The following is a 25,466-nucleotide window of genomic DNA, read 5'->3' as shown; positions in this document are numbered from 1 at the left end:
GATACTTGAACCTGTTTCATCAAGACGTTTGGAGGACGAGAGGAAGAAGGAGAGGAAAGAAAAGAAAAGAAAAGAAGGATCTGGAGTTTCCTGAGAGTTCTAAGGTCAGTCAGAGGCGGAACAGCCACACAAACAAACAAACAAACAAACAAACACAGGGTCGCCGCGTCTGTAGTTAACGACGTTATCTAGCGAACACCTCCAGTTGTTGACTATAAACAAACAAACAAACATCATGAGAATGAACATTACCTTTTAAACAGTCGTTGTTGTTGTTGTTGTTGTTGTTTTCCTGCTGTTGTTGTCAGAGGAAATCAACGCCACCTGTTGAGGAGCGTTCAGTGAAAGCCTCTGAACAACAAACACTAACAGAGTGAGAAAGAAGCTGCTGCTACTTCAATCATATATCCAATGTTTGGGACAATATCAGAGATCGATGATCGATTAGTCACCGTCATTGTGTCACTAACTGATCAAACAGTGTAACGTTGCTCTGCTGGAGCAGTACCGGCAGGAACACTGAAACCGAGCCAGCTGTGTGTCATTGACCTCGATTGGATCCAATAACATCTGCTCCCACTAGAGGGCCCACTGAGTATTATTGATCATTATTATTATTATTCCAATAATTGGACAGATGTCATCTTTAAATCCTTCTTTGATTTTTAAAGACTTTATTAGAAGTTAAACATTGTATATATATACAATCAAATGCTTCATTAGAGCTTTCAGCTCCTTTACTTACTCAGGTTAATTCAGAATAGAATAAATCCTTTTTTTAAATATACATATACAGTTTTACAGTCAACATGAAAATAATTCAAAATAAATCAAAAGATAATCAAATGTAAAATGATCATTCCCACTAACTGTATGATATATATATATATTACTACTTTTACTATATGTATATACTTACACATTCATTTCTATTCTATATGTAGTGTTATATAAATCTATAAATCCTATAAAAGTGTTTGTGAACTACGGTAAGTCCAGTATATTTAGTTTTCATATTCATGAGCGCGTGGATAATAAATCAATGAATGAATGAATTAAATAAATAAAATATGAAATAACTGACTCCACTTGCCTTCTTGTCAAGAGTTATACAGTATAACATTTTCCAAAATCAATATCAACAATCAGTTATTGAACTTCTTTGATATTAACTCGTGTTAAGTGTTGGATACTGTTGCAGTTCATTTATTTTGGATGTATAAACATACTGCTAACAATTACATACAACATGTTCTACACAAACAAACTTTAGAATAAAAAGAAATGAATCTGAATTTACCACAAAATGAAATGAATAATAAGAAGTTATTAATGTTGTCCTATAGTACATATACAGTCTTACTGTTGATGTAAATATCAGTACAACTATATCTGGTTTTAGTAAAGTGGGCCACGACCCAGGCTCTTTGTCCCATTGGCATCAACCAAACCCACTGCGCCACTGAGCTCCTTGCACACTTGAGCTCTTCTCTGGGCGCTTTTATGTTTCACGTTGGCTGCTGGACCACAAAACCCACTCGATCTCTAAAGGGAATCGAACACACAACTTCAGAACTTCTCCTGAGTCTTCTAACCCACTGCACCACATAGCTCCACACTAGAACCTTTTCTCCAGGCACTTTTATGTTTTCACTTTGGTTGCTGGACTACAAAACCCACTTGGTCTTATAAGGGAATAAAACACTCAACCGCTCGTCTCTGGGACCCTCTTCTAACCTACTGCACCATTTCTTCTCACACTCTTTATGTGTCTTTCTAACAGCTTTTTCACTTCTTTCTTTGAACCTCTCGCTTTAAAATTCACAGTTGAACAGGGCTCAAACCCACATCCTCAAAACTTCCACTCATTCTGCTTATCCTTCTATTTTATGTTTGTTGTTACTTTTCTTTATATCTTTAAAGGAGCAAACAGATTAAAACACACTGGATTCAATCCCTCAACCTTAGTTGGATAGACTCGGGGTTAGACGTCAGGGTTTGGGGCTACAAGGTTGGTACTTCAGTACCTGATTCTGCCTCATAATAGCTTCTCTACTTCCAGACTGTTACTGATACAGTTAAACTCCACGAGTACAGTCGGATTAAAACCCACCCTCCCAGTCTTATACTATATGTATACTAAACTGTAAGGATTTTAAAGTGCAGAAAGTCATAGAAGTCACACGACTGATTGCAGCACTTAAACACGAAAAGATTTATTTAAGGTCTCACAGATACAAAATAGCTTTTCTTATTTTCATAGAACAGCATTTCTTGTTTTGTTTTTTTGTATTTTTTTTATTCATTTTTTGACTTGCGTGAGGTATACAACAATATATCCAGTGACTTCAAACAATCTGAATGGCACACAAAGAGACGGACGCTGTACATTTGTCTTTTCTGAAGGTGTTAGTGGAGAGGAAGGGAAGCTACAGAGCGAGCAGGATGTGTGAACAATCATTTCCCAACCGCCTTGTAAAACATCGGGCACATAACCAGTATCTTTCGAATGTTATATTTCTTATCACTTGACATTTTAGAATTATATTTTTTTAAGCCTTTTTTGCTTTCAAATATATATTTTTTAATAATTTAGCTTCCTCGTAGAGACCAAAACCAACATGACGACCCAACAGCGACACAATGTCAAACACATATAAGAGGAAAAATTACATTTCTGCTTCAATCTGGCCTAAATCGAACCTCCGTAAGTCCCGCCCCTTTTTGGCTCCAATAGGAACTGAGAACACCTCGGTCAACCTCCTCCTTTCCTGTACTCAGATATGCTATGTGCTAGGCTAATCTATGTTGAAGTTGACTGTTATTGGAGCTCAAAGCAAAAAGGGGCGGGACTTAGGAAGGGTTAATCGGAGCATAGCTCCCAGAACTTCAGATGGATCTCCACAAGTAAAATCTGATGTTTAAAACTTGTTCACATGCAGTCAGATGGTTCAGAAAATACATTCAGGATGGGAAAGTAGTCAGGTGAATTAAGTGTTTGTGTTTTTAATTTATGAGGCATGACAGAAACATTTTATAAACCCTCTGGAGTCTGCCGGTTCATCAGTGAATACACTGTTTTATTCATAGTAACTTTATTTATATGCCCTGTAGAGACAAACTGAAAGTGCTGACGATCAGCTTTCACAAAGCATCTCATTTACGTCCGTAGACCATAACATTTCTTTAAATCTGTGAATTATTAATATTTATTATTATTATTATTTTCAAGCCTATACAGACTTAATAAAATTACTTTACCTATAAATTAACTGTATTTTGGTTTTATTTCTTAAACCTTTCTTCTGTATTTTATAATTCATATAAATAGTAAAATAATATTCTTTACATCCTTGAAGTGCTCCATGGCAACATTTTGAGTGATTATCACAAAACAAATATATATATATATATATAGGCGCCTAGGTGTCTTTCATTTTTTGTGTTTTGGGTTCCTGACAGCTTTGAAGTTTGTTAAATTAACAAACAACTTTTTTTTACCTTCTTATATTATATGCTTTTATTAAAACAGCTTCTTTTTTTTATCTTCCTGATTTAATTTTCATTTCAACTTTTTCCCTCTGAGTGTCCCTGAACACATCATAAACGTGCCACAAATCCTAAAAAAGTGTTAATCCTTCCCGACCTTAAAGTCGTCTGATAGTAATGTGTTCTTTTTTGTTTTTTTTGACATCACCATTATATTTGAAGGGATCACCCGACAGGCAGATAGAGAAGCATAACGTCTTCCTTCATCGTCATCATCACAGACAAAAAAAGCAAAGTAACATAGGAGAATGCGTGCGAGAGTCAGGGGGTCAGGGAGCAGCGTCAGTGCGTCAGACAGGAGGCTGGTCTGGGTCGTACTGGTTTCACTGGGGCAGAGCTTTGAGGATGGCGTTGACCTCCTCAGCGACGGCAGTCAGGGCGAACTCAAACTGGTCCTGGGAACAAGAAGGAAGACGATTACATCTGATACCCAGAGGAAAGACTCTGAAACGCTGCTCATGAAACATTTCACCAAAAAAAGTCAACGCTGTGTTCCAATTAAGGCGTTTAAATACGTTAAATCAAACTATTACGACTTGTTTACCACCTCCTGATCGTCCTGCAGAGTTATTTCTCAGACTATCACCAAAGCTTTCAGTCAGAGGTTTCTTGTCTTCTGTTGACAAGTACATGGCATGACTGTGACATCCATAAACATGGCTTATGGATGTCACAGGTGCTATTATTTAACAAACAAAAAAGTTTGTACCAAGTCTCCCAAAGTTAAGTAATAACTTACTGGTTATGGTGCAGGTCACAGCAGTCGCTGTTATTTTACATGTTTTATTAAGTTCAGTGTCACACTGACTGACCTTGGTGCGAACCATCCCAGGTCTCTGGTCCCGGACGTGCTCCAGCGTAGCAGCGATGTCGATCTCTTTCACACCTGCAGGAAGACAGGTAACACACATTCAGTGCGCCAGAAACGTGGACGGCTGGGTGAACGCACAAAGCCAAAAACTCTGGAGGGACCAGTCAGTTCAGATGGTTTTATATTATATTTATTTTATGACTTAATATAATAAAAATAATAAAAAGTACATCAAATGCAAATATTGTAGAGAAAACAAAGGTAAACCTTGACGACAGGTTTATCTGTGATGAAACATTTTCTGTTGTTGTTGATGCAGGATACCAATAACCTGTACTAAGAGTCTGATCCACTATTTATCTTACAGCAGTGTGTGGAAACAGTTTTTCCTCAGAGCATTTGAGGAGTTTTTTGACAGCTGGTAAAACAAAAGATCAGAAATGATTTGGACTTTAAACCGATCCATCAAAAAACTACAGAACTGGCCCGAGAAATCCCGATACTGCAGATCAACCTGGGACATCCCTCATCAATAATTCTGTTGCCACGTTGAATAAAAGAAACACTTTATCTGGGTGACATTACACCTTACAGGCAGGAAATGAACTTAATAACACATATAAACCTCACCTTTAGCCATGCGATTGAGAACCATGTCAATCAGGATGTAAGTCCCAGTCCGACCTGTACCGTCACTATGGAAACGACACAAAACAAACGTTATTAGATAAAAGCAATTTATTGGAGATTAACTTTATAATAAACTGTGCAGTACTTTAAAAAAAGTGTTTCACAATGCAAACTAAACACAAAAACAGCATTACACAACAACAGGCCTCATTACTTTACAGTTTTTCTCAGATTGTTGTGGCAAATAACACATCGCTGTAAGCATACCTGAATAAAAATCTCATATTTTATTATTATTTTATTTCAAATCTTACACTCTACAGAACTAGAGTCTGTGCTTACTACTGATCAAATTTTTGATGCTGTATTGTTTTGTGCTGTCAAGTGGATTTATGTGGTACTACAATGCAGTGCATGTATGTGTACTGTCTGTGTGTATGTAACTGCACAACTTGATTTTTTTAGTCTAAATGAAACTTTTTGTAGTAGTAGTTGTTGATTATTGAAGAATGAGGACGTTGGAGGTTTACCTGCAGTGCACGATGATGGGGCAGGATCGTCCTCTGTAGCACTTGTTCACCTTCCTGAGGAGAAAACAAATGCAAAACATGACAAGCTGAAGATAATATGAAAACATACTTCTGTCTGAATGAATGCTGGTATGTGACGTTTCTGTTTACACGACCTTCATCGGGTATATAAATAAGCATTCCAGCAATTCCATATTTTATAGTTATAGGAGGATTGACAAACATAACCTGTCAAAAGTTTAGAAAGGGATGAGGTGAAAAAATATTCCTATCGTATTTAATCATACATGAAAAGAGACACATAACTCCAGACTAAGTTAAAAGACAATGACATAATATAATTCACCCAGCATCTACATTCACACATAGAACTGATGCTTGTTCATTTATCTAATAACTGTTGTGTAGACCGAAAGTAAAAAATAATACACAAGCATTAAGCGATAGATGTAGGCAACACTGACTTCTGCTGCCACTGTGCAGTGACAAAAAAATGTATTTCTGTCCACAAACTAACATTTAAAAATGTTACAGGAAACAACTTGTTCCTAGAATTTTCAATTATTGTTATTGTCTGAGTCTCGAAACACAAAAAAGTTTTTTGTTCAAGCCAGACAAGCAGATAGATAGATAGATAAGATAGATACGATAAGATGATAGATAAGATAGATAATAGTAGATACGATAGGATAAGGGGTGGGGTAAACGGAAGGGGGGTTTCAGCGATGGATCCTGCTGCAACACAGTCCAAGTCCATGGATGCATGTTTGTGACTATGCAACTGGACCCAGACTACTAGCTGCAAACCACAAGAATGACACAGACAGATATGTTCAAAATTAAACCAAGGGCCCCGCTGACCTCCATCGCACAGGGTGGGAGGACGGGAAGAGAGGAGGGACAGGAGGGGCGAGGGGGCAGGAGGAGAATAATGGTGGAAAGACAGAAGGAGGGAGGGTAACAATATTGTTTCTTCAGTGTGTTACCATAGAGCTGGGTTTCAGTTTCAGGAGCAGTTTTCTGTAAACGTTGATGCAGACACCTGATGCAGTCTATTTATGTCGATGTTCATTTAACGGTATCAGAATGCATAATCACCTCGGTAATGCAGCATAATTTCACTTCTGTTTCGTTAGTTTGTGCATTTTTGTGTTTGTGGAGAAATACCATCTGACCAAAGACAGTAAGTGGTGTTCCTGTTTTAATCCCAGATTTGTGAATTTTAAATCATATTTGGACTTTTTTAAATCAACTGGCTTGAAAAAATACAGCAAACCCATTTTAAGTTTCTCATTTAAGTTTCTGTTGTTTATTTGTTATATGTGGCTAAACATAACTCTTAGAATGAAATCATGGAAAGCATTTCCACTGGATTAAATCGTTTTCTTACATCCTCTGGTTGTGTTTCTTTGGTGTGTATAAAGGTAGCAGCAGTACCTGCGAAAGTCCAGCAGGGGGCGCGTAGAGGTGGGGATGCCCTGAGCCGGCCAGCTGAGGAAGTGGAACTGAGTGAGCGTCCTGGTCTCCTGAGTCTGCACGTTCTTCAGGTAGAAGCTTCGCACCAGGAAGTCGTTACACCAGATGTGCTCTGACACCAAGTTCGACCTGGACGGAGGGAAGAAATACTAGCTGCCTGGAGGGACTGAAACAGATCGGCATGGTCCCCCTCTCTCCTCTTCTCTGGTCTGTTCTCTCTCTGTCTCTCTCTCTCCTCTCTCTCACCTCACTGAGATTGTGTGAGACGGGTATGAGCCCTCATCAGGCCAGTAACGGTCACACTGTTTCTCTCCATCTTCCACCAGAGCAGTCATCATCACGATCACAGTGCAGCCATTCTCCCACACCATCTGCACAACAACAACAACAACAACAACAAACAGGAGTGATTAACAAACAAGCACTGAGAAGGTGTCACTTTGGACAAAGGAAACAATCAATGGATTAATGGAGAAAATACTCAGGAGATGAATCCATAATGAAAATTGTTAGTTGCAGATAATGTATCATATATTAATGTATGAGTAATAATAATCGAATGATTTCATGTATAATAGTACAGCAGTAACAGGTTTAATACTGTATGTACATTTAAGAATTAGTACAATTAACTAACAATAAATACTTGTGTTACTTCTACTCAAATCAAATCTCTTTCATGCTTAAATTGTTTGAGTTGAACTAAGTAATCAGGTTTAACAGTGAAACCAATAAAACAATACATATAATCAATACATCTACATCAGACGTGAAACAGACCTGCCAGAAGTCGGAGATGGTGTGCGACAGGGGGCCCTGGGTGGCGATGTAGGCCGGCATCCGGGGGTCGTGCTCAATCTGAAGGTAGGCGGGGAGGGAAATGTTACACTGGGGCGAAGGTCAAAGGTTACCTCAAGGGGGGGCCAAGCAAGTCTCTGAAGAAGCTGCATTCTTTCAGAAAACTGACTAATGGAGCCCAAAATGTTTAATCATTAGTCCAGCATAAGCATCAGATAATTGTCCTCCAACCATCTGGTTTGTGAGTCAGACTCAAGATCTCTCTCAGAGGCATAGCGTGGTTACCATGGCGACCACAACAGACTTACTATGGTGCTGGCGTTGATGTAGTCGGAGCGTGAAGGGTTGACCTCCGCCTTCAGCTTCACCCTCGAGTGGTCATCTGAGGAACAACAGTGACATTTAACCCCGTCTGTTTCCCCGTTCCTCATATTCATTAACATTCTCGCTGCATCATTTTAGACCTGACACACTTGTTATCTGCGAGACAGCCTTAAGGTGTGAAACCGCTGGGACTCACAGGGCACAGAGTCGGGGCAGCGGTTCTTCTTGCCGTTGGCGTCGCTCTGAGCCACAGACACGGCGCTGGGCTCGGCCTGGTAGGTGCACAGAGCCTCCCACTCCTTCATCAGACGGTCCTTGTTCCTTAGGTGGTCCTCCATGTAGGCCTGAGGGACGTTGGGAAGACAACTGCTTGTTTTTATGTGATTGAGTAAACTGCAAATACTTTGTGGATATTTCATATTGTATAACAATAACAGCAGAGAGCCGCTGATAACCTGCACAATGAACCCAAACACAATAACTGCAGGAAGTGTGTGTAAAACAGAGATTTGGATGAATTTTGAACAGATTATTTCCTGTGAATGTTAATCAGAGATAAGTTTTCTTTATATTTGTAGGAACTTTTTAGACAATCCTCAATGTCTACAAAGAGTAAAACTCTCTTTTCTATCTCATACATCACAACACAAAGACTAAAATGAGAACAAATGCTGCATAAATATAATCTTGTGTTGCAGAATTATTATTTTCTACTCAACCCTCTTTTCTTCTTCATCCTATGACCATACTTCCTCCCTTGACTGATCACAGGACAAACACTAGGTACTGACCAGGATCATGTGACCGGTGGAGATGTCCATGTTAGCCTGTGCCGGCTCCTCACACCATGATGGCGTGCTGCTGTGGGAGCTCGGGCTGGGCTGGGCTCCGTCGCTGAACTGGGACGACACGCTGCTCACCCTCGAGTCGGTGCCACCACCTCCTGCTGCTCCCGCTCCTCCTCCAACTCCCCCGACGCCGGCACCTGCTCCTCCTCCTCCTCCTCCCGCACCTCCTCCTCCTCCGCTTGCTCCTCCCACGGCGCCGAGGGCTGCAGCTTCCAGGCGTCCGAAGGCACCTTTGGAGGCCATGTGCTGGCGACACAGGTCCTGGTGAGCCAGTTATGCGTGTTACACTGCTTTATCACAGTTATTTAACCTCTGGGTTTCTCAGCTAATGAGATTTTATATGTTTTATAAATATTTGAATGAGATTTTCTTACTATTATCTTAATTATTGCGTTTTTAATGTTCTTTAAGGTCCACACTTTTTTGAATGAGGGGGCACGAGGGGGGGAACTGACTTACACAGGGGTGGCATGAAGTATGTGTCTGAGCTTTTCAGTCACTCCCAATTTATGCATTTCCAACACTGTTTATGGACCTCAGTATGCAGAAATATTCAAAAACTGCAGGGGATCAGCATACATTCAGATATCTTGAGGTCAGAGGTCAAGGCATCCCTTTGAAAATGGCCATGCCAGTTTTTCCATCACAACCCTTTCCGACATGGTTGGTACCAATGGATGCGTTACATCATCTAGTTTCATGTGATACACTGTAAAACAAGTTAATTTAACTAAATAAATGTTTGATTGCATTGTTTATGTGTGAAAACTTCAATCATAATTGGTTATTGTTTGTTTGTTGCTTTGTCCTATTTAAATGTGCTTTTACTCGCTCACCTGGTACTCCTGGTGGCTGAAGCTGCCTCCCTCTGGTCCCAGACCCAGTTTCTTCGAATGCCGTCCGTGTGGCGTGGACGCAGACAGGCGATGGTCCATGGTCGGGGACACCAGGAATGCCACCGCATGCACGCCATGGCGACCAGCGTGGCGATATACCAGCGGAGCCGGCTGGACTCGGGTCACCAGTGAAAGCATCCCATCATTCCTCTGAGGGAGAGGGTAAAAGGATTGAGAGACAAAAGTAGGTGAGGAGGGAGGAGGCATCCATCTCAGCCAGGAACCTGCCAGGTGCACAACCAAACAGGGGCCGGCTTGGCAGACATTTCAATCTGTTCAAATCTAAAGTCTATTTAAATAAATTAAGACAAGTATATAATTAATATTTAAGTGTTGGCTTTGTGATTTAGCATACACATCACAGCATGATGATCATTAGTAAATGATGGTCCATTTAGCAGCTAAAATAGACCATAATAAGCAGGGTATGCTTTAGGGCATTGTTTCCTGTTACCGACGAGTCGAAACTGCGCAGCCAATGAGAGCAGCTCAACTCGCAGTACGTCAACGGCAAACTAAAAACTTTGCAACATGCGTTACAATTTTCAGAGAAAAGCTGCTGTGGAATCGGACACTTGAAGCCGCAACAATCCAAAAAAAAGCCAGCGGGATCCTGAAGGGACGGAGATTTTACACATACATTCAGCCTCTCCACGCTCTCTTCCTTTTCTCTCATCCTTTCATCTTTGTTCCCCTCTTCTGCTTGTCACCCCCAACTTTCTCTTCGCATCCTTTTCTTCCTCTTCCTCCCTCCATTCTCTCCTCTCCTTCTCTCCCTGGATGAATTGTCTCTGTTGACCTTTCAGACCTCCTCCTTCCTTTCCTCGGGCCTCAGGAATGTGAGGCGCTCTCTCCCAGTGTGTGTGTGTGTGTGTGTGTGTGTGTGCTTATCTGAGAGACATTAAAGCTGGGGGTGTAGAAAGTCTTCACCTGCTTTTATAAAAGGGCCCGATGGGGTTCAGTTTGTGAAACTGAAGGGTAAAAAAGAAAATGGATGACCAGATTACATGTGGACTATAACGTGTGACTACATTGTCAAGTTTTCTTCTTCTTTCTTTAATTTATGGTGCTCCAAGCCGCCGCCAAGACAGTTCATTTATCACTGCTCACAATAAAAGAAGAAATCCTTTAAGAAAAAGTCATAAAACAGCTGAAACACTCCTTAAAAATATCTGCAGGAGTTAATTACTGCAGACATCCTATGGTATATTTTATAAGGTTGTGCATACCTTTAAACACACTGAAAATGTAGATTTATGGATAAAATATGACATTCAGCAAGAAAATGTCACATACACATATAATGATCCTTTTAGGAATATTATACAAATACCTCAAGTAATATAAAGAGAATTGTCACTGTTATTCTATTTTGTGTTCATTCTTATACTGTAGGAATATTATAGGAACATTATACATATAACATAAGTGATATAAAGAACTTAATAAGTTCACTATAAACTGACTGTCAAGTAATCTTTATAATATATTTTTATCTTTTTTTTCATGGATACAAGTGACCCAGCAGCTCATTTAATAAACTATAATAATGATAACAGCTAAGTAGTTGTTTTCACTCACCAAATACAGAGCAACTCTCCTGACGTCCTGCTGCACTCACCGGTGCCGAAATATCAAGAGTGTCAATTTACACTGAATTTAAATAAACTGGACTTCCTGGACTGACTTTCAAAATAAAAGCGTACTTTGTTACTTTGTACTTTTACTCACTACTTCACATTTATTTGACAGTTTTGCAGAGTCAGATTAATAATACCAAATATAACTCAATTTATAAATTATGATGTTTTTTTATGGATTGCTGTGCTGTCATTGTAACAACAGCAGTAATCTGATCTCACTGCTTCTCCAGCGTTCACACTCCTGCTGCCGTTCTTCGTCTCTGATTTCTCCTTCCCACAATCCTCAGGTATCAAACTCAGCACTCACCTCTCCAACGCCACCCTGCAGCACCTTCAGGCCCGTCTCAGAGTCCAGGAAGTTCTTCTCTGCAACTGCAGAAATAAAAGGTTAGAGCGTAATGACGCATGTGGCACTGTGGGTAGCAGTATCATCCAGCTGTTTTTACCGGCTTTATCTGCCACATCTGCAGCTGTCAGGTTCTTGGAGTTGGTTCTGATCCTGAAGGTGATGGCAGGTCCGACCACACTGCAGATGACAAAACACACAATGTAGGCACAGTTACTCGACCTCTACAGAGGGAATATTACTTTTTACTCATTATACTTAAGAAAAGTATCTGAATACTTATTTATAGAGAGGGAAAATATCTGATTGGTCTGTTTCTTATATTCAGTGTTTCCAAAACATGTATCCAACGTTATGGACAAAGAATTGAAATAAATGTGAACAAATATGATGTTTTATTCTCATTTCTACTTTATAAAATGTATAAAGTCTTTTTGTTTTCTGCAATTAAATTGTAATTAACATTTTAGTGTTTCTATCACAAAATCAATTGTATTTTTAGATGATCTTTTATATTTGTGAGTAAATTATTTGTCTACTTTTTAAGTGTGATGTTTTGAGAACTTGAATAAAGAATTACAGACATAAAAAACTTGACAACTAAGAGATTTTTGCTTCAGTTTCCACTTTGGGGGCAAAGGTCAGGGGTCACTGTCAGGTGAGAAGATGAAGCGAAGCAGAATAAAAGCAGTGAATCACTTCCACATGCAGACAATCAACACACACCAGCTTTTACGTCTCGTTCAGGTTCCACAAACAGCTCTGGGCCAAAGGTTTAAGTTAATCCCCTGAAATAAAAGTCAGTGATCCGGTAAATGAGTGCGGATCAGGAGGGCGGAGAGGCATCGGGCTGCAGGACTCTACAGATCTGTGAGGGTTCATGAGCACCGCAGTCCTCGGTCCTACCTGATGTTGATGAAGGAGCCGGTGGAGAGGCCGATCCTCTCTGACAGGCGCTCCAACAGTCGCACCCCGTCGTTCAGACTGAGGGGGCTGCGGCGACAAAACGCACACATTCATACACACACACATAAGCACATTTCATACACACACATTTACACACACGTAAACACACACAAACACACACACACACACACACCAGCACACACACAAGCACATTTCATAACGCACACATATACACACATAAAAAACACACATACACCACATTTACACACACGTAACACACACAACACACACACACACACACACACCAGCAACACACAAGCACATTTCATACGCACACATATACACACATAAACACACAACATCACACACACCATTTACACACGTAAACACACACAAAACACACACACACAAGCACACACACACACACACAACACATTTCATACGCACACATTTACACAACATAACACACACATACAACACATCTTAACACACACGTAAACAGCACACAAACACCAACACAAGCACACACACACACAAGCACATTTCATACACACACATACACACACATAAACACATTCATACACAGACACATACGAACACAAAAACATACATTTACACACATTTACACACATAAACACACACACACACACACACATAAACACACACACATAAACACACACACACACAAGCACATTTCATACACACACACATACGGACACATAAACATACATTCATACACACACACATAAACACTCACACTTGTACACACAGGAAGTCGTCCTGATTGGTGGAACCATGAAGAGGAAACGAGCGTACTGACCTCTGATTGGTGACCACGTATCCGTACTCGTCAGTCTTGGATCCTGGTTCAGTCTTCGGTCCGTCCTGGTTGGCTGCTGCACTCGAACCTTTCTGGAGTCCTTCTGGTCTGACGGTGGAGGCCGGAGCCTCGGGGGCAGCGATCTTGTATGCCATCGAACCCTCTGTGAGCTGACGAAAAGAAGATACACAAAGTACATCAAATGTATTAAAAACCACAACAAAAACAAAGTTCTACATTTATACACTGCAAAAAATACTATATAATGTGTAATGCTTGTGGGAACTCGCTCACCTTCTTTCCTGTGGCAGCGTTGTTTCCATAGTTATCTAAAATGTAAACAAAAACGTAATATAATAATGCAAGACAAAATTATTATATTATTATTATATCTTATGATTGATTATTTACATTTAGTTTTCTGACATTTTATGTTTAAATTTGCAAATGATGCCTTATCTAATCTACAGATGCAAATAGACAAAGTGTAGTAACATAAACACTAATGTGTACGTTCTTTCTTTTCACTAGTCATGTTACGGAAGCCAAATCTGTGTGCCCCAAATCTCAAACGGCGTTCCTGCCTGTGGTGTCTCGCCTTACACGAAGAAGCCGACTGACCTTTGGTTTGTTTGTGGCCGTAGGAGCTGTCCAGCTGCAGCTGCTTCAGGGCGGCCGGCAGATTGTCTTTCTGCTCGGGGGACAGATCCTTCAGGTCGAGGCCGTAGTGCTCGAGCAGCAGAGCCAACCGCTGCAGAGAGCGCTCTGAGAAAACACAGGTGGAAGAGCTCAGGAATCCTGATCCTATTGGTTTTACTGGAGCTTAACTTTCCATTTTGTGAGACTTCCTATTTGATCCAACTCCTTCTGTATTATTAATCTGAATCTACAAAGTGACTGAAGTTATCAAACAAATGTAGTGAAAGTACAATAGTCCCCTGTATGTAAAAGAAAGCAGAAGAAAATAAAAATACATATCATAAGTATCTTATGATTTCACTCTTCTTCTTTCTTCCCTGATGTCTTTCATTACTTATTTCTCAGTTATCTCTCATTCCGTCTCTTTATTATTTCTTCCCTTTTGATCAACAGCTGAAATTAATTCAATTATTTAGATCGAATAAAATAGTTTGTTGTCAGGTAAAAATCTGCAACAAAATGAATTTAGAGCATAAAACTTATTTTCTTTCTCTTTCTTGTTATTTCCTCTCTCACCGTCCAGTCCGGAGAGAGCGTCGTACTCCTCCTGCGCCTTCTTCTTTGCCTGCTCCTGCTGCTCCTGCTGCTGCTCCTGCTGCTCCTGCTCCTGCTGCTCCTGCTGCTGCTGCTTGCGGAGCTGGGCCATCTGGGAAACGTAGTCCTTGCCATAGTCCAGTGGGAAATCCAGCTCCTGGAAGAAGGAGGAGGGCAAGGAGGAGGAGGAAGATGATGAGGAGGAGGACAGTGAAGAGGGAAATCCTGCTGCTGCTGCTGCTGCTGCTACCGCCCCTCTGTTGCGGGAGAGGGACTGCACAGTGGAGGAAGAAGAGGATGAAGAAGAGGAGGAAGAAGAAGGGGAGGTGAGGTAAAAGGACACAAGGTCCTGGAGGAGCTGCCGGTCTCTATCCAGAGGGTTTCCTCGGGTTCTGGAGCGAGAGGGGGCGGCGAGGAGCGGGAAGGCTGGATTATCGTCCAGAGAGTTGAGGGAGCGTTCCTCCTCCTCCTGGTAGCCGTACTGCTGCTGCAACAACACACATACAACAAACAAATGTGGTTTTATGGCCACTAGGTGGCAGAATAACTCCACAACACAACCTCAAAGCTACACAAAGCAACATGATGGTCCCACTGGAGTGAATCTAATACTCCCTCCACTTTGAGCTCTGGTGTGGTCTCCTCCAACAGTGTGTACATTATATCCAACAGAAAACAATAAGAGAGAAGTCTGAAAACATAATCATATGGATCATTTGTGCAGTAGATATGTAATTTTTTTATTTTCTATCTTGGTAAATATCTGGTAACACCTCATATTGATCCGGTGACTCTTGGAAACTGGGGAACCACTGTACTTGCAATCAAATACTGTATAATATTTCTGAATATTTCAGATTTTATCAGCGGTGTCAGAGATGTGAACTTCCAACAGGCCGGCAGACTTTAGAGAGTTTAGAGAATTGACCATGTATTATTGTGTGACCTAGTTAATCAGTATATTATTTCAAACATGTTGGACCCAATAGCACTCAACCATCTGCTGAGATCTTCTTACAGTACACAGTATTGTTTTAAATAAACAGTCCATGTGTGTCTGTATTCTTTTCCCACCTGGTGGTAGGTGTACGGGTCCAGCAGGGGCGTCTGCATATGGACGGAGGATCGGGAGGGGTCGAGGATCATGTAGTCCACATACTGCTGCATCATCTCGGGGTCGGCTGGATCCTCGGGCCCCTGAACCCTCCGCTGACTGGGGCCCGACAGTCTGGACAACCTGGGGAGTAAATATTTGATTCAAAAGTTTCTTCTCCGTTTGTGTTGTTTTGTGCAGTATATTTTCTTACTGTTTGGGCGACTGCTCGTCAAGTTTGGAGGAGGAGCCGACTGTGGGAACTCGACTCAGCTCTCGGCTGATGATTGCCTGGGTGACGTCGTCCCTCCAGGTCAGACCTGCGCAGCCACAGGGCCACAGAAATGACTTTCACTCTTACTTGTGGTGAGCAAGAAGTTGTCACAGAAAAAGAGACTTACCTTGCACCATCAGGTCTTTGAGGACTTCCTGCAGTTTGTGCAGGACTTGTACGGACACCTGGTACTGGACGGGCTCCTGGTGAGGAGGCTGGCACTGTCCAAACAGACCATCTGCACAGGAACAGACCAACACAGTGCAACACTGAAGCACGCCACAGCATCCACTACCTCCTACCTCTGCTGATTGAGACTCTACAAACTGTCAGTCACATCACAGACGTTTTCTAATATTAAACACTTTTACCTCCTCGGGCCTCATTGCTTCATTTTAAACCTAAATGTATTGGACAGGGGTTAGGGTAGGTGAGTAAGATTTATTTTTAATTTGAGCAAACTGATCCTCTAACCCAAGTAAAACCCCAAAGCAGCTTAGCATCAACCAGGTGAAAACAAACTGGCTGTCCTCAAACGGGTTCAAAAGTAGTAACTGGTGCACAAATATGACGTAGGGAAGACCCACGCATGAACACAAGCAAACAAATTAATAATTCACATATATATGCACCAGAGACATATTCTACTTCAGTCAACCTTTTTCCTTAAAGGACCCCTTTTCTATCATTGACTAAACTGAAACCCCTGACTTGGAAAATAATGTGTTCAACATTCATTCAAATTGGTTGTTTTATACAAACTTCCTGCTGGTACTGTGTTCAGGTTGTTTAGTACAGTCATCAGTTGTTCTCTACTGTTATTGTTGAATATAATATTAAATATCTATAAATTATGTAATTATGTCACTTAGAGGATAGAAAAGTGGTCCCTTAAAGAAAAAGGTTGGGAACCACGGCTCTATGTATGCATGTATGTATGTATGTATACACACACCTACAACGTACATGTACACAAACAATATATACAGTACACACTGACAAATATGTACATAAACGCATAGAGAAACGAAGCACAGTGTGTGTGTGTGTGTGTGTGTGTGTTTGATGAGAGATGGAGGGAGACAGAGGTGATGACTCACCCCGGTCCACACACACACACACACACACACGAGGGAGACACACGGTCGTCAGGCAAGTGATGTCACTGTTGTCATAGAGACGGCCAGGACGGGCTACGATTGGCAGAGAGCGGCTGACGGAGGGCCACCTTGTTTACTTTGCACTCTCGCTCTTTTTCTCTTTCCTTTTTCTATCATCTTTCTCTCATGTTTTCATCTTTCTGCCGGTGTGATGAATCTCATAGACAAACTCAATCGTTTTTCACACACTCACATTTCAGCGCAATCACACACACACGTCACGGTCACACACACACACACACACACATGTCACGGTCACACACACACACACACACACACCACTCCAGCTATTGCATTGTTTGAAGTTGTTGTATGTTGCCTGTGTTAATTAATAAAAGTTGTGTTGTACAACGGAGTGGTAGTGTTGGATTGTGTGCTGAGGGAACCCACAGTAGTATAGAGACTTGTTTCAGGAGTAGTTACGTCTCCTGAATTTCATTTTCTGTGGGTAAAAAAGATTACAGATTACAGATGTTTAAAGAAACAGAATTGGTTGTTTGGTCAATGCAGTCTGGAATGTATTTATTTTACTAATAATGCTCTCGGTTCACCACACATTACAGATTACTAACTGTTTATATTCTGAAGGTATAACACAGATTAGATGTTTGAGGACACAAAATGGGTTGTTTTTGTTATGCAGGATCTATTTTTCAGCAAATATTCCAGATTACCGATGTTTTGTTAATGCAGTGTGGAATGTAGTCATGTTGCTCAATATTAAAGTGTTTCAGTCAGAATACGGATGTTTCAGGCTGCAAAAAGTGTTGTTTATTTGTGCAGTGTGGAAGTTTAATTGAACACTCCAGAGGTTGGATGAAGATTACAGATGTTTGGGAACACAAAATGGGTAGTTTGTTTGTGCAGTCAGGATACTATATGTCTATTTTTCAGCAAATATTCCAGATTCCAGATGTTTAAATGCACAAAATGGGTTTTTTTTTTAATGCAGTCTGGAATTTAATATAGTTTAATGAAACATTCAAGATTACAGACGTTTAAGGACATAAAATGAGTTGTACTGTTTTATTGCAATTGGAAGTGGATTAATTTTAGTCAAATTTTCCAGAGGTTTAACACAGATTATGTTTCAGTCCATTAAATGCATTGTGTTTAAATTGCTGTTACTCTCTCACTCACTCTTGCATTTCAGCACACACATTTCCTCAAAGCATTATCTGACACACATTGCGAGACCTTGTTATGATCATGTTCCCTCGATGTTCCCGTCTCTGAACACAGGGAACAAAACATCCTCAAGGCGGACACAGAAACATACCGCCATCAATAATGCAGCTGCCTCTGAAGACTGAGACACAGGTGCACGCTTGCGCACATTCACGCTCTTGTAATGACATCCTAACCATGTTTGCACAGACAGGAAGTACGCAGGAAGTGGATTATGGATAGCCCTGTGACAGGCAGGCTGAGCCGTGATGGTTGACCAGCTCCTGACACGTCACAACTTCCTGAAGCGTGCTGCTAACACTGGAGCCTGCTGGGGTTGCTCATTATTGGTCAATTTACTATTCTCATCATGTTGAGTTCAGGGTACTGTAAACACAAGCTTCCATGTCTGCCAGCCAGAGGAGGATATCTGAGATGTTTTAACTTTTATGAATGTGTTAAAAGAGAATATGTTATAGATTATAAGATTTATAAATGTAGGTTTAAAGGGTCAGTTCACCCAAATCACAGTCACAGTGACAATTGTCATTGTTTTACGAGCCTAGCACATAGCATGCTGCATCATTCATACAGCAGCCATTTTGGCTGCAGAATAAAAGCAGGTATAACAGGTAAAACTGTAAATGTAAAACTCCAACACTCACCATCGCTGCACAGCTGATCTCTCGGACAGAGCTTCTTTTCAAACAAACAACCTGCAGAAACACAAAAACAACAACAAATACAGAAGAATAAATGCACATTCATTTAAAAAGAATCTTACCAAAACAAGAAAACAGTGGTCCTATAAACCAGCCTCCTTTAACTCAAACTTTTGCACGTTTTGAGCCTGAATTTTACATCTAAATGTATTGATGTATATGAAATTAATGATTTTCTGGTAATGTTAATGAGTTATTTCCCTGCTTTTTAATCCCACTTTGTCACATTAATATATTAGGAGAAAATATCAACCTTATAAAACTAACATCAGTCTTTAAACTGACATTAAGTTTATTATATGAAGCAAAGATAAACAGAAATGAGCTGGGGAAACCCCAACCAGAGCAGTACACTGGACATCAATCTTTTGTTGCTAAGTGATGGGAATATATGAATGTGTGTGTGTGTGTGTGTGAGATAGATGACCTTTCCCCGGGACCTAATCTGTTGTGAGGTAGTAAACAGCAGCAGATGTGAAGACGCTCGCTCTGTTCTGTTTATTTATGCTTGTTTGCATTGGGTTTTCATTAAGGATTTATACAATAACTATTATTGGAGTACAGAGCAAAAAAAGGGGCAGGATTTAGGAAAGGTCAACAGATGTAAAAGCCCACTTTTGAGCAAAATAATGTCACAATGTAAACTGAATTTCACCTGTTTTAAGAAAAAAAGCCTCAATTACAGACAAAAATAACTTGATTAGAAGAAGACTTTTGATATGAATAAACCAGAATATCCTTCAGATAAATCTCAGTTTGTGGTGATGGTGTTTTCTCTCTACCACAGGCCAACTCAATCTGTGTTTTTTCTTCTACCTTAGATCTAAAAAGTCAGTCAGACTATCGACTACATGACGACACAAACACAGTGCCTGTGGAGCGGCTATCAGAGAGGGAATCTCCATTAAACGAGAAAGCTGAGGCGCTGCTAAACATAGAACAGAGAGATTCTCCATCTGTCCGTCTGTCCGTCGCCCTCTCTGTCCAAACTCCACATGATGACTAATCTCTGCTCCTTCCTTTCTCCTCCGCCCACACATCCCCTCCTCCCTTCCTTCCTCCTGTGTTATCTCTCCATCTCTATCCTCGCCTCTCATCTCTCCTTGTTTCTACAAGAGCTCATCTTCCTGCAGACAGTCCATCACTGTCATCAGTCATACCACACTCGATCACCTCTTCTAATACACATTACGATTCATTAGAGGAAGATGCAGTGTAATTGAGCAATTTAATGACTGTAAGCAATGTTTATCCCGACCAGTTAGTATTTAAATCCTGGTCCAAATGGTCCCTCAGTGTTTTACTATTATATATTAATGTGTATGTTTAATTTGAACTACTTTATATACTGTTGAGTAGTTTAATCTACAGCAATGCATTTCTCTCCATGAGTCATATTATATTATATATATATTATATTATCATATAAATATCTTTATATGAGTGAGAAATCTGCCTCTTTAGTAAGAATAAATCAACATGTTTCCCACAAAAATCAACTTGTCTGGAGAATTGTTTAGAAATTAGCATTTGTATCTTGACAAAAGGCACAGAAATCCGAATAAATAGGCCTATATAGTCACATATAATGTTAGCCAACGTTAACCAAACACTAGCTAATTAATCTAGCTCGCTCAACTGTAACTACTGTAAAAACAAGCTGATTTGCAGTGCAGACAGGTTAACATATTATTCCTGCACTGGCAGATTTTTGGTAGTTTTCCCAGTAAGTGGGAGAGTTTTGCAGTGAAGTTGATTTAGTGGCAGTTTTTAACTCAGGGAGTCATAGAAACCGGCATTAAGCTCTCCTGTTTGATTCAATTTCACCAATAAAATCATGAAAAAATGACTCAGTTCAGGTGGTTCCAGCCAGCAGTCTTTATGTTTCTCAGGGGAAACTCCTCCTCCATCTTTTCTCTCTCTGTTTTACTCAAAAACTTCTTTCTCCAGCTAAAACTAATAAGAAAGAGAGTCGCCACCACCTGCCTCTGTGCCCTCCATCAGGGTTTCCTCTACACAGCACCGGCTCCATTTTGTTTCCTGGGAAGGTGTGGTTCAGTCTGAGCTGGATTGGCAGCCAACCGAATAACAGCTTAATTACGATTGCTTACACCATTACTAAAGGAAGACTTCAGGTTTGTTTTGCTCTAATCACACACACAGACATCTGTCATCCTCTGCTGCAGCATCAGCTCTCTCTCAAGGCTGCAACAACCATCAAATACAAACCCACATTCCAGCCTCCCTTCAATGGCTACCACATTTGGAAGTGGTTTTAATTAGTAAAAGGTTGAAGTAGATGAGTAATTAATAATTTAAGTATTAATATTTTGTGAGGTCTAACCTATGACACATTTATTTTAATTAGCAGGAATACTTTCTGAACCATTGTTACTATCTGCTACAGTCGGCTAATAGTATACAGATTCTATATACATCGTCTTTTCTCTAAGATAGCACAAGAGTGAACTTTTGTCTTCTTTCGAAATCTACCTTCCCTGACTTTATCTGATTCTAGCTTTTATTCTGTTTTAAATTTTAAATTGTTCTATTGTATTGCTGTGTTATTATGTGTTCTTTGCTTTTATGTGAAGTTCTTTGTAACTTTGTTTGATATATATAGGTTTCTTTTGAATCCCCGAACCTTACAGTTGCCTTTCTTTACCAAACCTGACACATTCAGGTGGCCTTTAGGCATGAGAACAACAGTCTGTTAACACTAACACAAAACCAGGGACGATGAATATTTCTGTAGCTGTGTACGCGACAACTGATATCCTGTGTTTAAACAGTCCACTATGATCCAATATGTGTTTTACGTAGAACAGGTTATATTAAGGAAATCCGGCTGACTCATCACCAGCTCAGAAATTGAACCCCAGCCTCCATCATCATCATCATCAGTACCTCAGTGTCTCACTGTTATCGTCCATTAACTGGCTGCCAGATTGAATCCGCTGTCATTTTCATAATGGTGCTGCTGGCATTTGTGGCTGCTGCTGTGTGAGTGTGAGCTCGTCCTCCCGGTCTGCAGGCTGACAAAGGATATTTAAGGTGGAATGAGTCAGCCGGTACGGAGCAGAATAAAGCCTGCGTGGTGTCGCTGAGTGGCAGTGGAGGCAGCGAGGTTACAACCCTCCTCGGCTCGGTTGACCTTTAAACTATAAACTTCAGACTGACTCATACTGATTGCAGCTTTTGAAAGGATGAGTCTGTGAGTCTGTATTTTCCTTTTGAAATAAAAACACCAAAAGCAACAATGAACTGATCCACTTAAAAGAATCGTTATACATCTTCTTCCTCTGTGCCACACAGATCCACTCACACATCAATGAGCCTTCATTACCATTACACACACTGGAATGTATTTATACACCGTCCTACTGCCACAAATACTCACTAGAGCACCAACTGTGAATTGTTGCTGTATGATTGTTAAAACAACTAATATACTGTATATATAATACACACTGAGATTTGTATAAGGAGTGACAAAAATGTCCGGAAAACAAATAACTAAATAGAAATAATCTGCTCAAAATTCATCCGAATTGCTCGTTTACACAAACTTCCTGCAGTTACTGAGTTCACTGTTTGGGTTCATTGTACAGTTGTTCTCTACTGGTATTGTTATGCATTGAATATAATATGAAGTATCCATAAAATATGTCACCTTAACACTTTTACAGTGTACTGAAATACTGTTATGGTATAGAATTTCTATTTTCTCATATTTTCACACATAAAACAACATCAGGGAAAATGTATATTGATTCCTGTTGCTATCACATTTTAAAAAAGGTCTGTAAAAAGTTAATTCTTTTATGAGAAGCCAACAGGATGAAGAATATTAAACGGGCACTACTTTGTTTTTCGGTCTTAAACTTTAACTTTAACTAACTTTATTTCTTCATCAAAACAATACATACATATTGTAAGAATGATAGGTAATGTTAAACTATGCAATAAAGTAACCCTGTTAATGGTCTTTAATGTTCCATACAGTGAGCTATTATTATGAGTTCAAGGAAACTTCAGTTCTCTCAGAAAACAGTCCTCTGAACATACAGTAAAGCTGCCTTTAAACTCCACACTTTGAGTTCCTGTTAAAACCCCATTATGGGATGTTATTGATGAACTCCTTTAGGAATTCCAATGAATACTGTTTTCTTTAATTCCCTTTTTCTACAGATATTAACGATGAAACCGCTGCAGCGTAACGAGATCAGGAGGATTTAATATTCTCTGCCGGTCGCTGTCCGTGGTGCTGAAACACTCCAGCTGGTCGCTGTCCGTGGTTCTGAAACCTCGTACGGCGTTTAATGCTGAGACAGAGACAGGAAGCCATTGTTGTCACTGTGAGCAGGCGGAGCTGAGAGGTCACTTATGAGTCATAACTGGGAGTATGAGAGTGTTGCTGTTCTATTTCTGTATGGATCTATAGTTAAAGAGACTTTAGATTTATGAGAGTTTTTATGACCTTTTTTCTTGCTATCTAACTGCCTGAGATCTTACAGTTTCTGAGAGAGTATATCCGTCAGTGTGAGGATATTATTGATTGTTTTTAGCTCTGTTATGGGCTATATTATGTATCATGTAATTAGCTGGAGGGAATACTGCAAACAAGCAGTTGAACAGACACTTGCATTCGTTTTTTTGGTATGTGTAGCCCAAACACGCTTCATTCACACACAGTAAACATCAACTGCAGGATCTCTTCCACCCAAATCAGTATTTTATCTTGTAAAACACATCAACTAAAACTGTGGATGTACGACTCCGCTGAACTGCAGTCTAATAACATATTCCTCCCAGGATATTAAGATCTCACACCGACCTTATAAAGCACTCACTGACTTAATGGTGTTATTATAATATCCTATAATATCTCAATAATCTTCCTTATGGGGATGTATTGTCTCTGTTGTACCCATGAACTCATAATCCCTCTAGTATTAAAAGTTAAATATGAGATTTAGAGTATTCATATAACAGAACACAAGTATTTGCTATGTAAATATATAATCTGTGCCTATTTCTTTTATATTTTTTAACAATCAAACACACTTAATCGACAAATTCAGTGTTTTCTTGTCCCTGATGCTTGGTCATTGTTTTTATTGGCCTCTATAACAGTGACTTATTGCAGGTGAATTATTTGTTTCTATTTCTGGTTGCTATAGTCATCATGAGTTTGGTCACAAACTACACTGACTTATTTCCTATAAATGTTCCTGCAGGAGCACAGTATTACTATTGTGAGTTTGTCTCAGCAGTATTGATCTTCATGGTGCATTTACTTCCTCTGTAACCACCATAATATCCTCACACCTAATTTAATAACACCAGAACCACCATTCGGTAAATATTTCCTCACAGCTGCAGCACACAGACTTTTTATTACATGATCATATATATTTATATTTATATACAGGCTCAGATTCAATCACAACATCTCTCTCTCTACTGCTGTTCTTGCTTGTGTTTGTTGTTGTCCTTGCAGACTGAACATCAAAATGATTCATTCGGGCAGCCAGACACATCCGAGCTGACCCTCGGTCAGCGCTCTTGAGTCAGTGACGCAATTTAGCGCCAGTGTAAACAGATGAGAGGCAGAGGAGCAGCAAATACAGCCAATATAAAATGAATTCTGGCAGGTTAGACTGCTCTGAAAGCAAACTGATTCTAGTGGGATGTTACACCGAAATAAACAGCTACTAAAGGATTGTTATAGGAATATGAAAGCTGATCCATCCTGCTTTATTTTAAGCATCAACACTCGAGTTTAGGAGCACAGAGCAACTTCAGATCTACATTTTCCGCAAATCCTGGAGCATATTCTACAACACCCTTACTCAATGTTATGAAGGAGGTGGAGCAGTAACATAAAGTGCTGTAAGGTCACTCTAAGTACAACAGGTACTATATGAACACGGCAGCCGGGGCTTGTCATCGGGGAACAAGTCGTGATGAACGCAGCGAGTTGATGAAGAGGGTGGAAGTGCATCCGTCAGCGGCTCTTACCGTGTCGGGCGGCCGCGCAGAGCCGGCAGGAGGCGGTGAGGAGGAGGCACAGAGCTGCCCACAGCTGCGGAGACCTCATGGTACATCCAGCATCCACCGGAGCGACGAGGAGGAGGAGGAGGAAGAGGAGGGGAGAGCGGCCGCTGCTGCTGCGTTTCTACCAGCTCTCCATGTCTGAGGAGAGGCTGCTGCTGCTGCTGCTGCTGCTGCTCAGGA

At 40.4% G+C, this 25,466-nt stretch overlaps 1 protein-coding gene across 1 annotated transcript; it reads right to left on the bottom strand.

The window, feature by feature from the left end:
* Positions 1–2,205: 2,205 nt before the first annotated feature.
* Positions 2,206–25,455, bottom strand: ptprnb (protein tyrosine phosphatase receptor type Nb). The gene is given in 24 exon segments (XM_035677734.1): positions 2,206–3,944; positions 4,362–4,435; positions 4,991–5,055; positions 5,521–5,574; positions 6,958–7,125; positions 7,243–7,367; positions 7,777–7,854; positions 8,103–8,176; positions 8,315–8,462; positions 8,910–9,227; positions 9,803–9,873; positions 9,876–9,967; positions 9,969–10,012; positions 11,813–11,877; positions 11,952–12,031; positions 13,578–13,747; positions 13,872–13,906; positions 14,199–14,342; positions 14,793–15,297; positions 15,885–16,047; positions 16,118–16,223; positions 16,305–16,415; positions 19,170–19,220; positions 25,251–25,455. Coding segments are annotated over 24 exon segments (2,892 nt in total). The 5' UTR covers positions 25,330–25,455; the 3' UTR covers positions 2,206–3,872.
* Positions 25,456–25,466: the final 11 nt, after the last annotated feature.

This window comes from Morone saxatilis, unplaced genomic scaffold (assembly GCF_004916995.1).
Source record: "Morone saxatilis isolate NCDOM2014 unplaced genomic scaffold, NCSU_SB_2.0 Contig6, whole genome shotgun sequence".
NCBI classification, from domain to species: Eukaryota; Metazoa; Chordata; class Actinopteri; family Moronidae; genus Morone; species Morone saxatilis.
The sequence above is the reverse complement of the archived record's forward strand: the minus strand, read 5'-3'. Positions and strand labels throughout refer to the sequence as shown.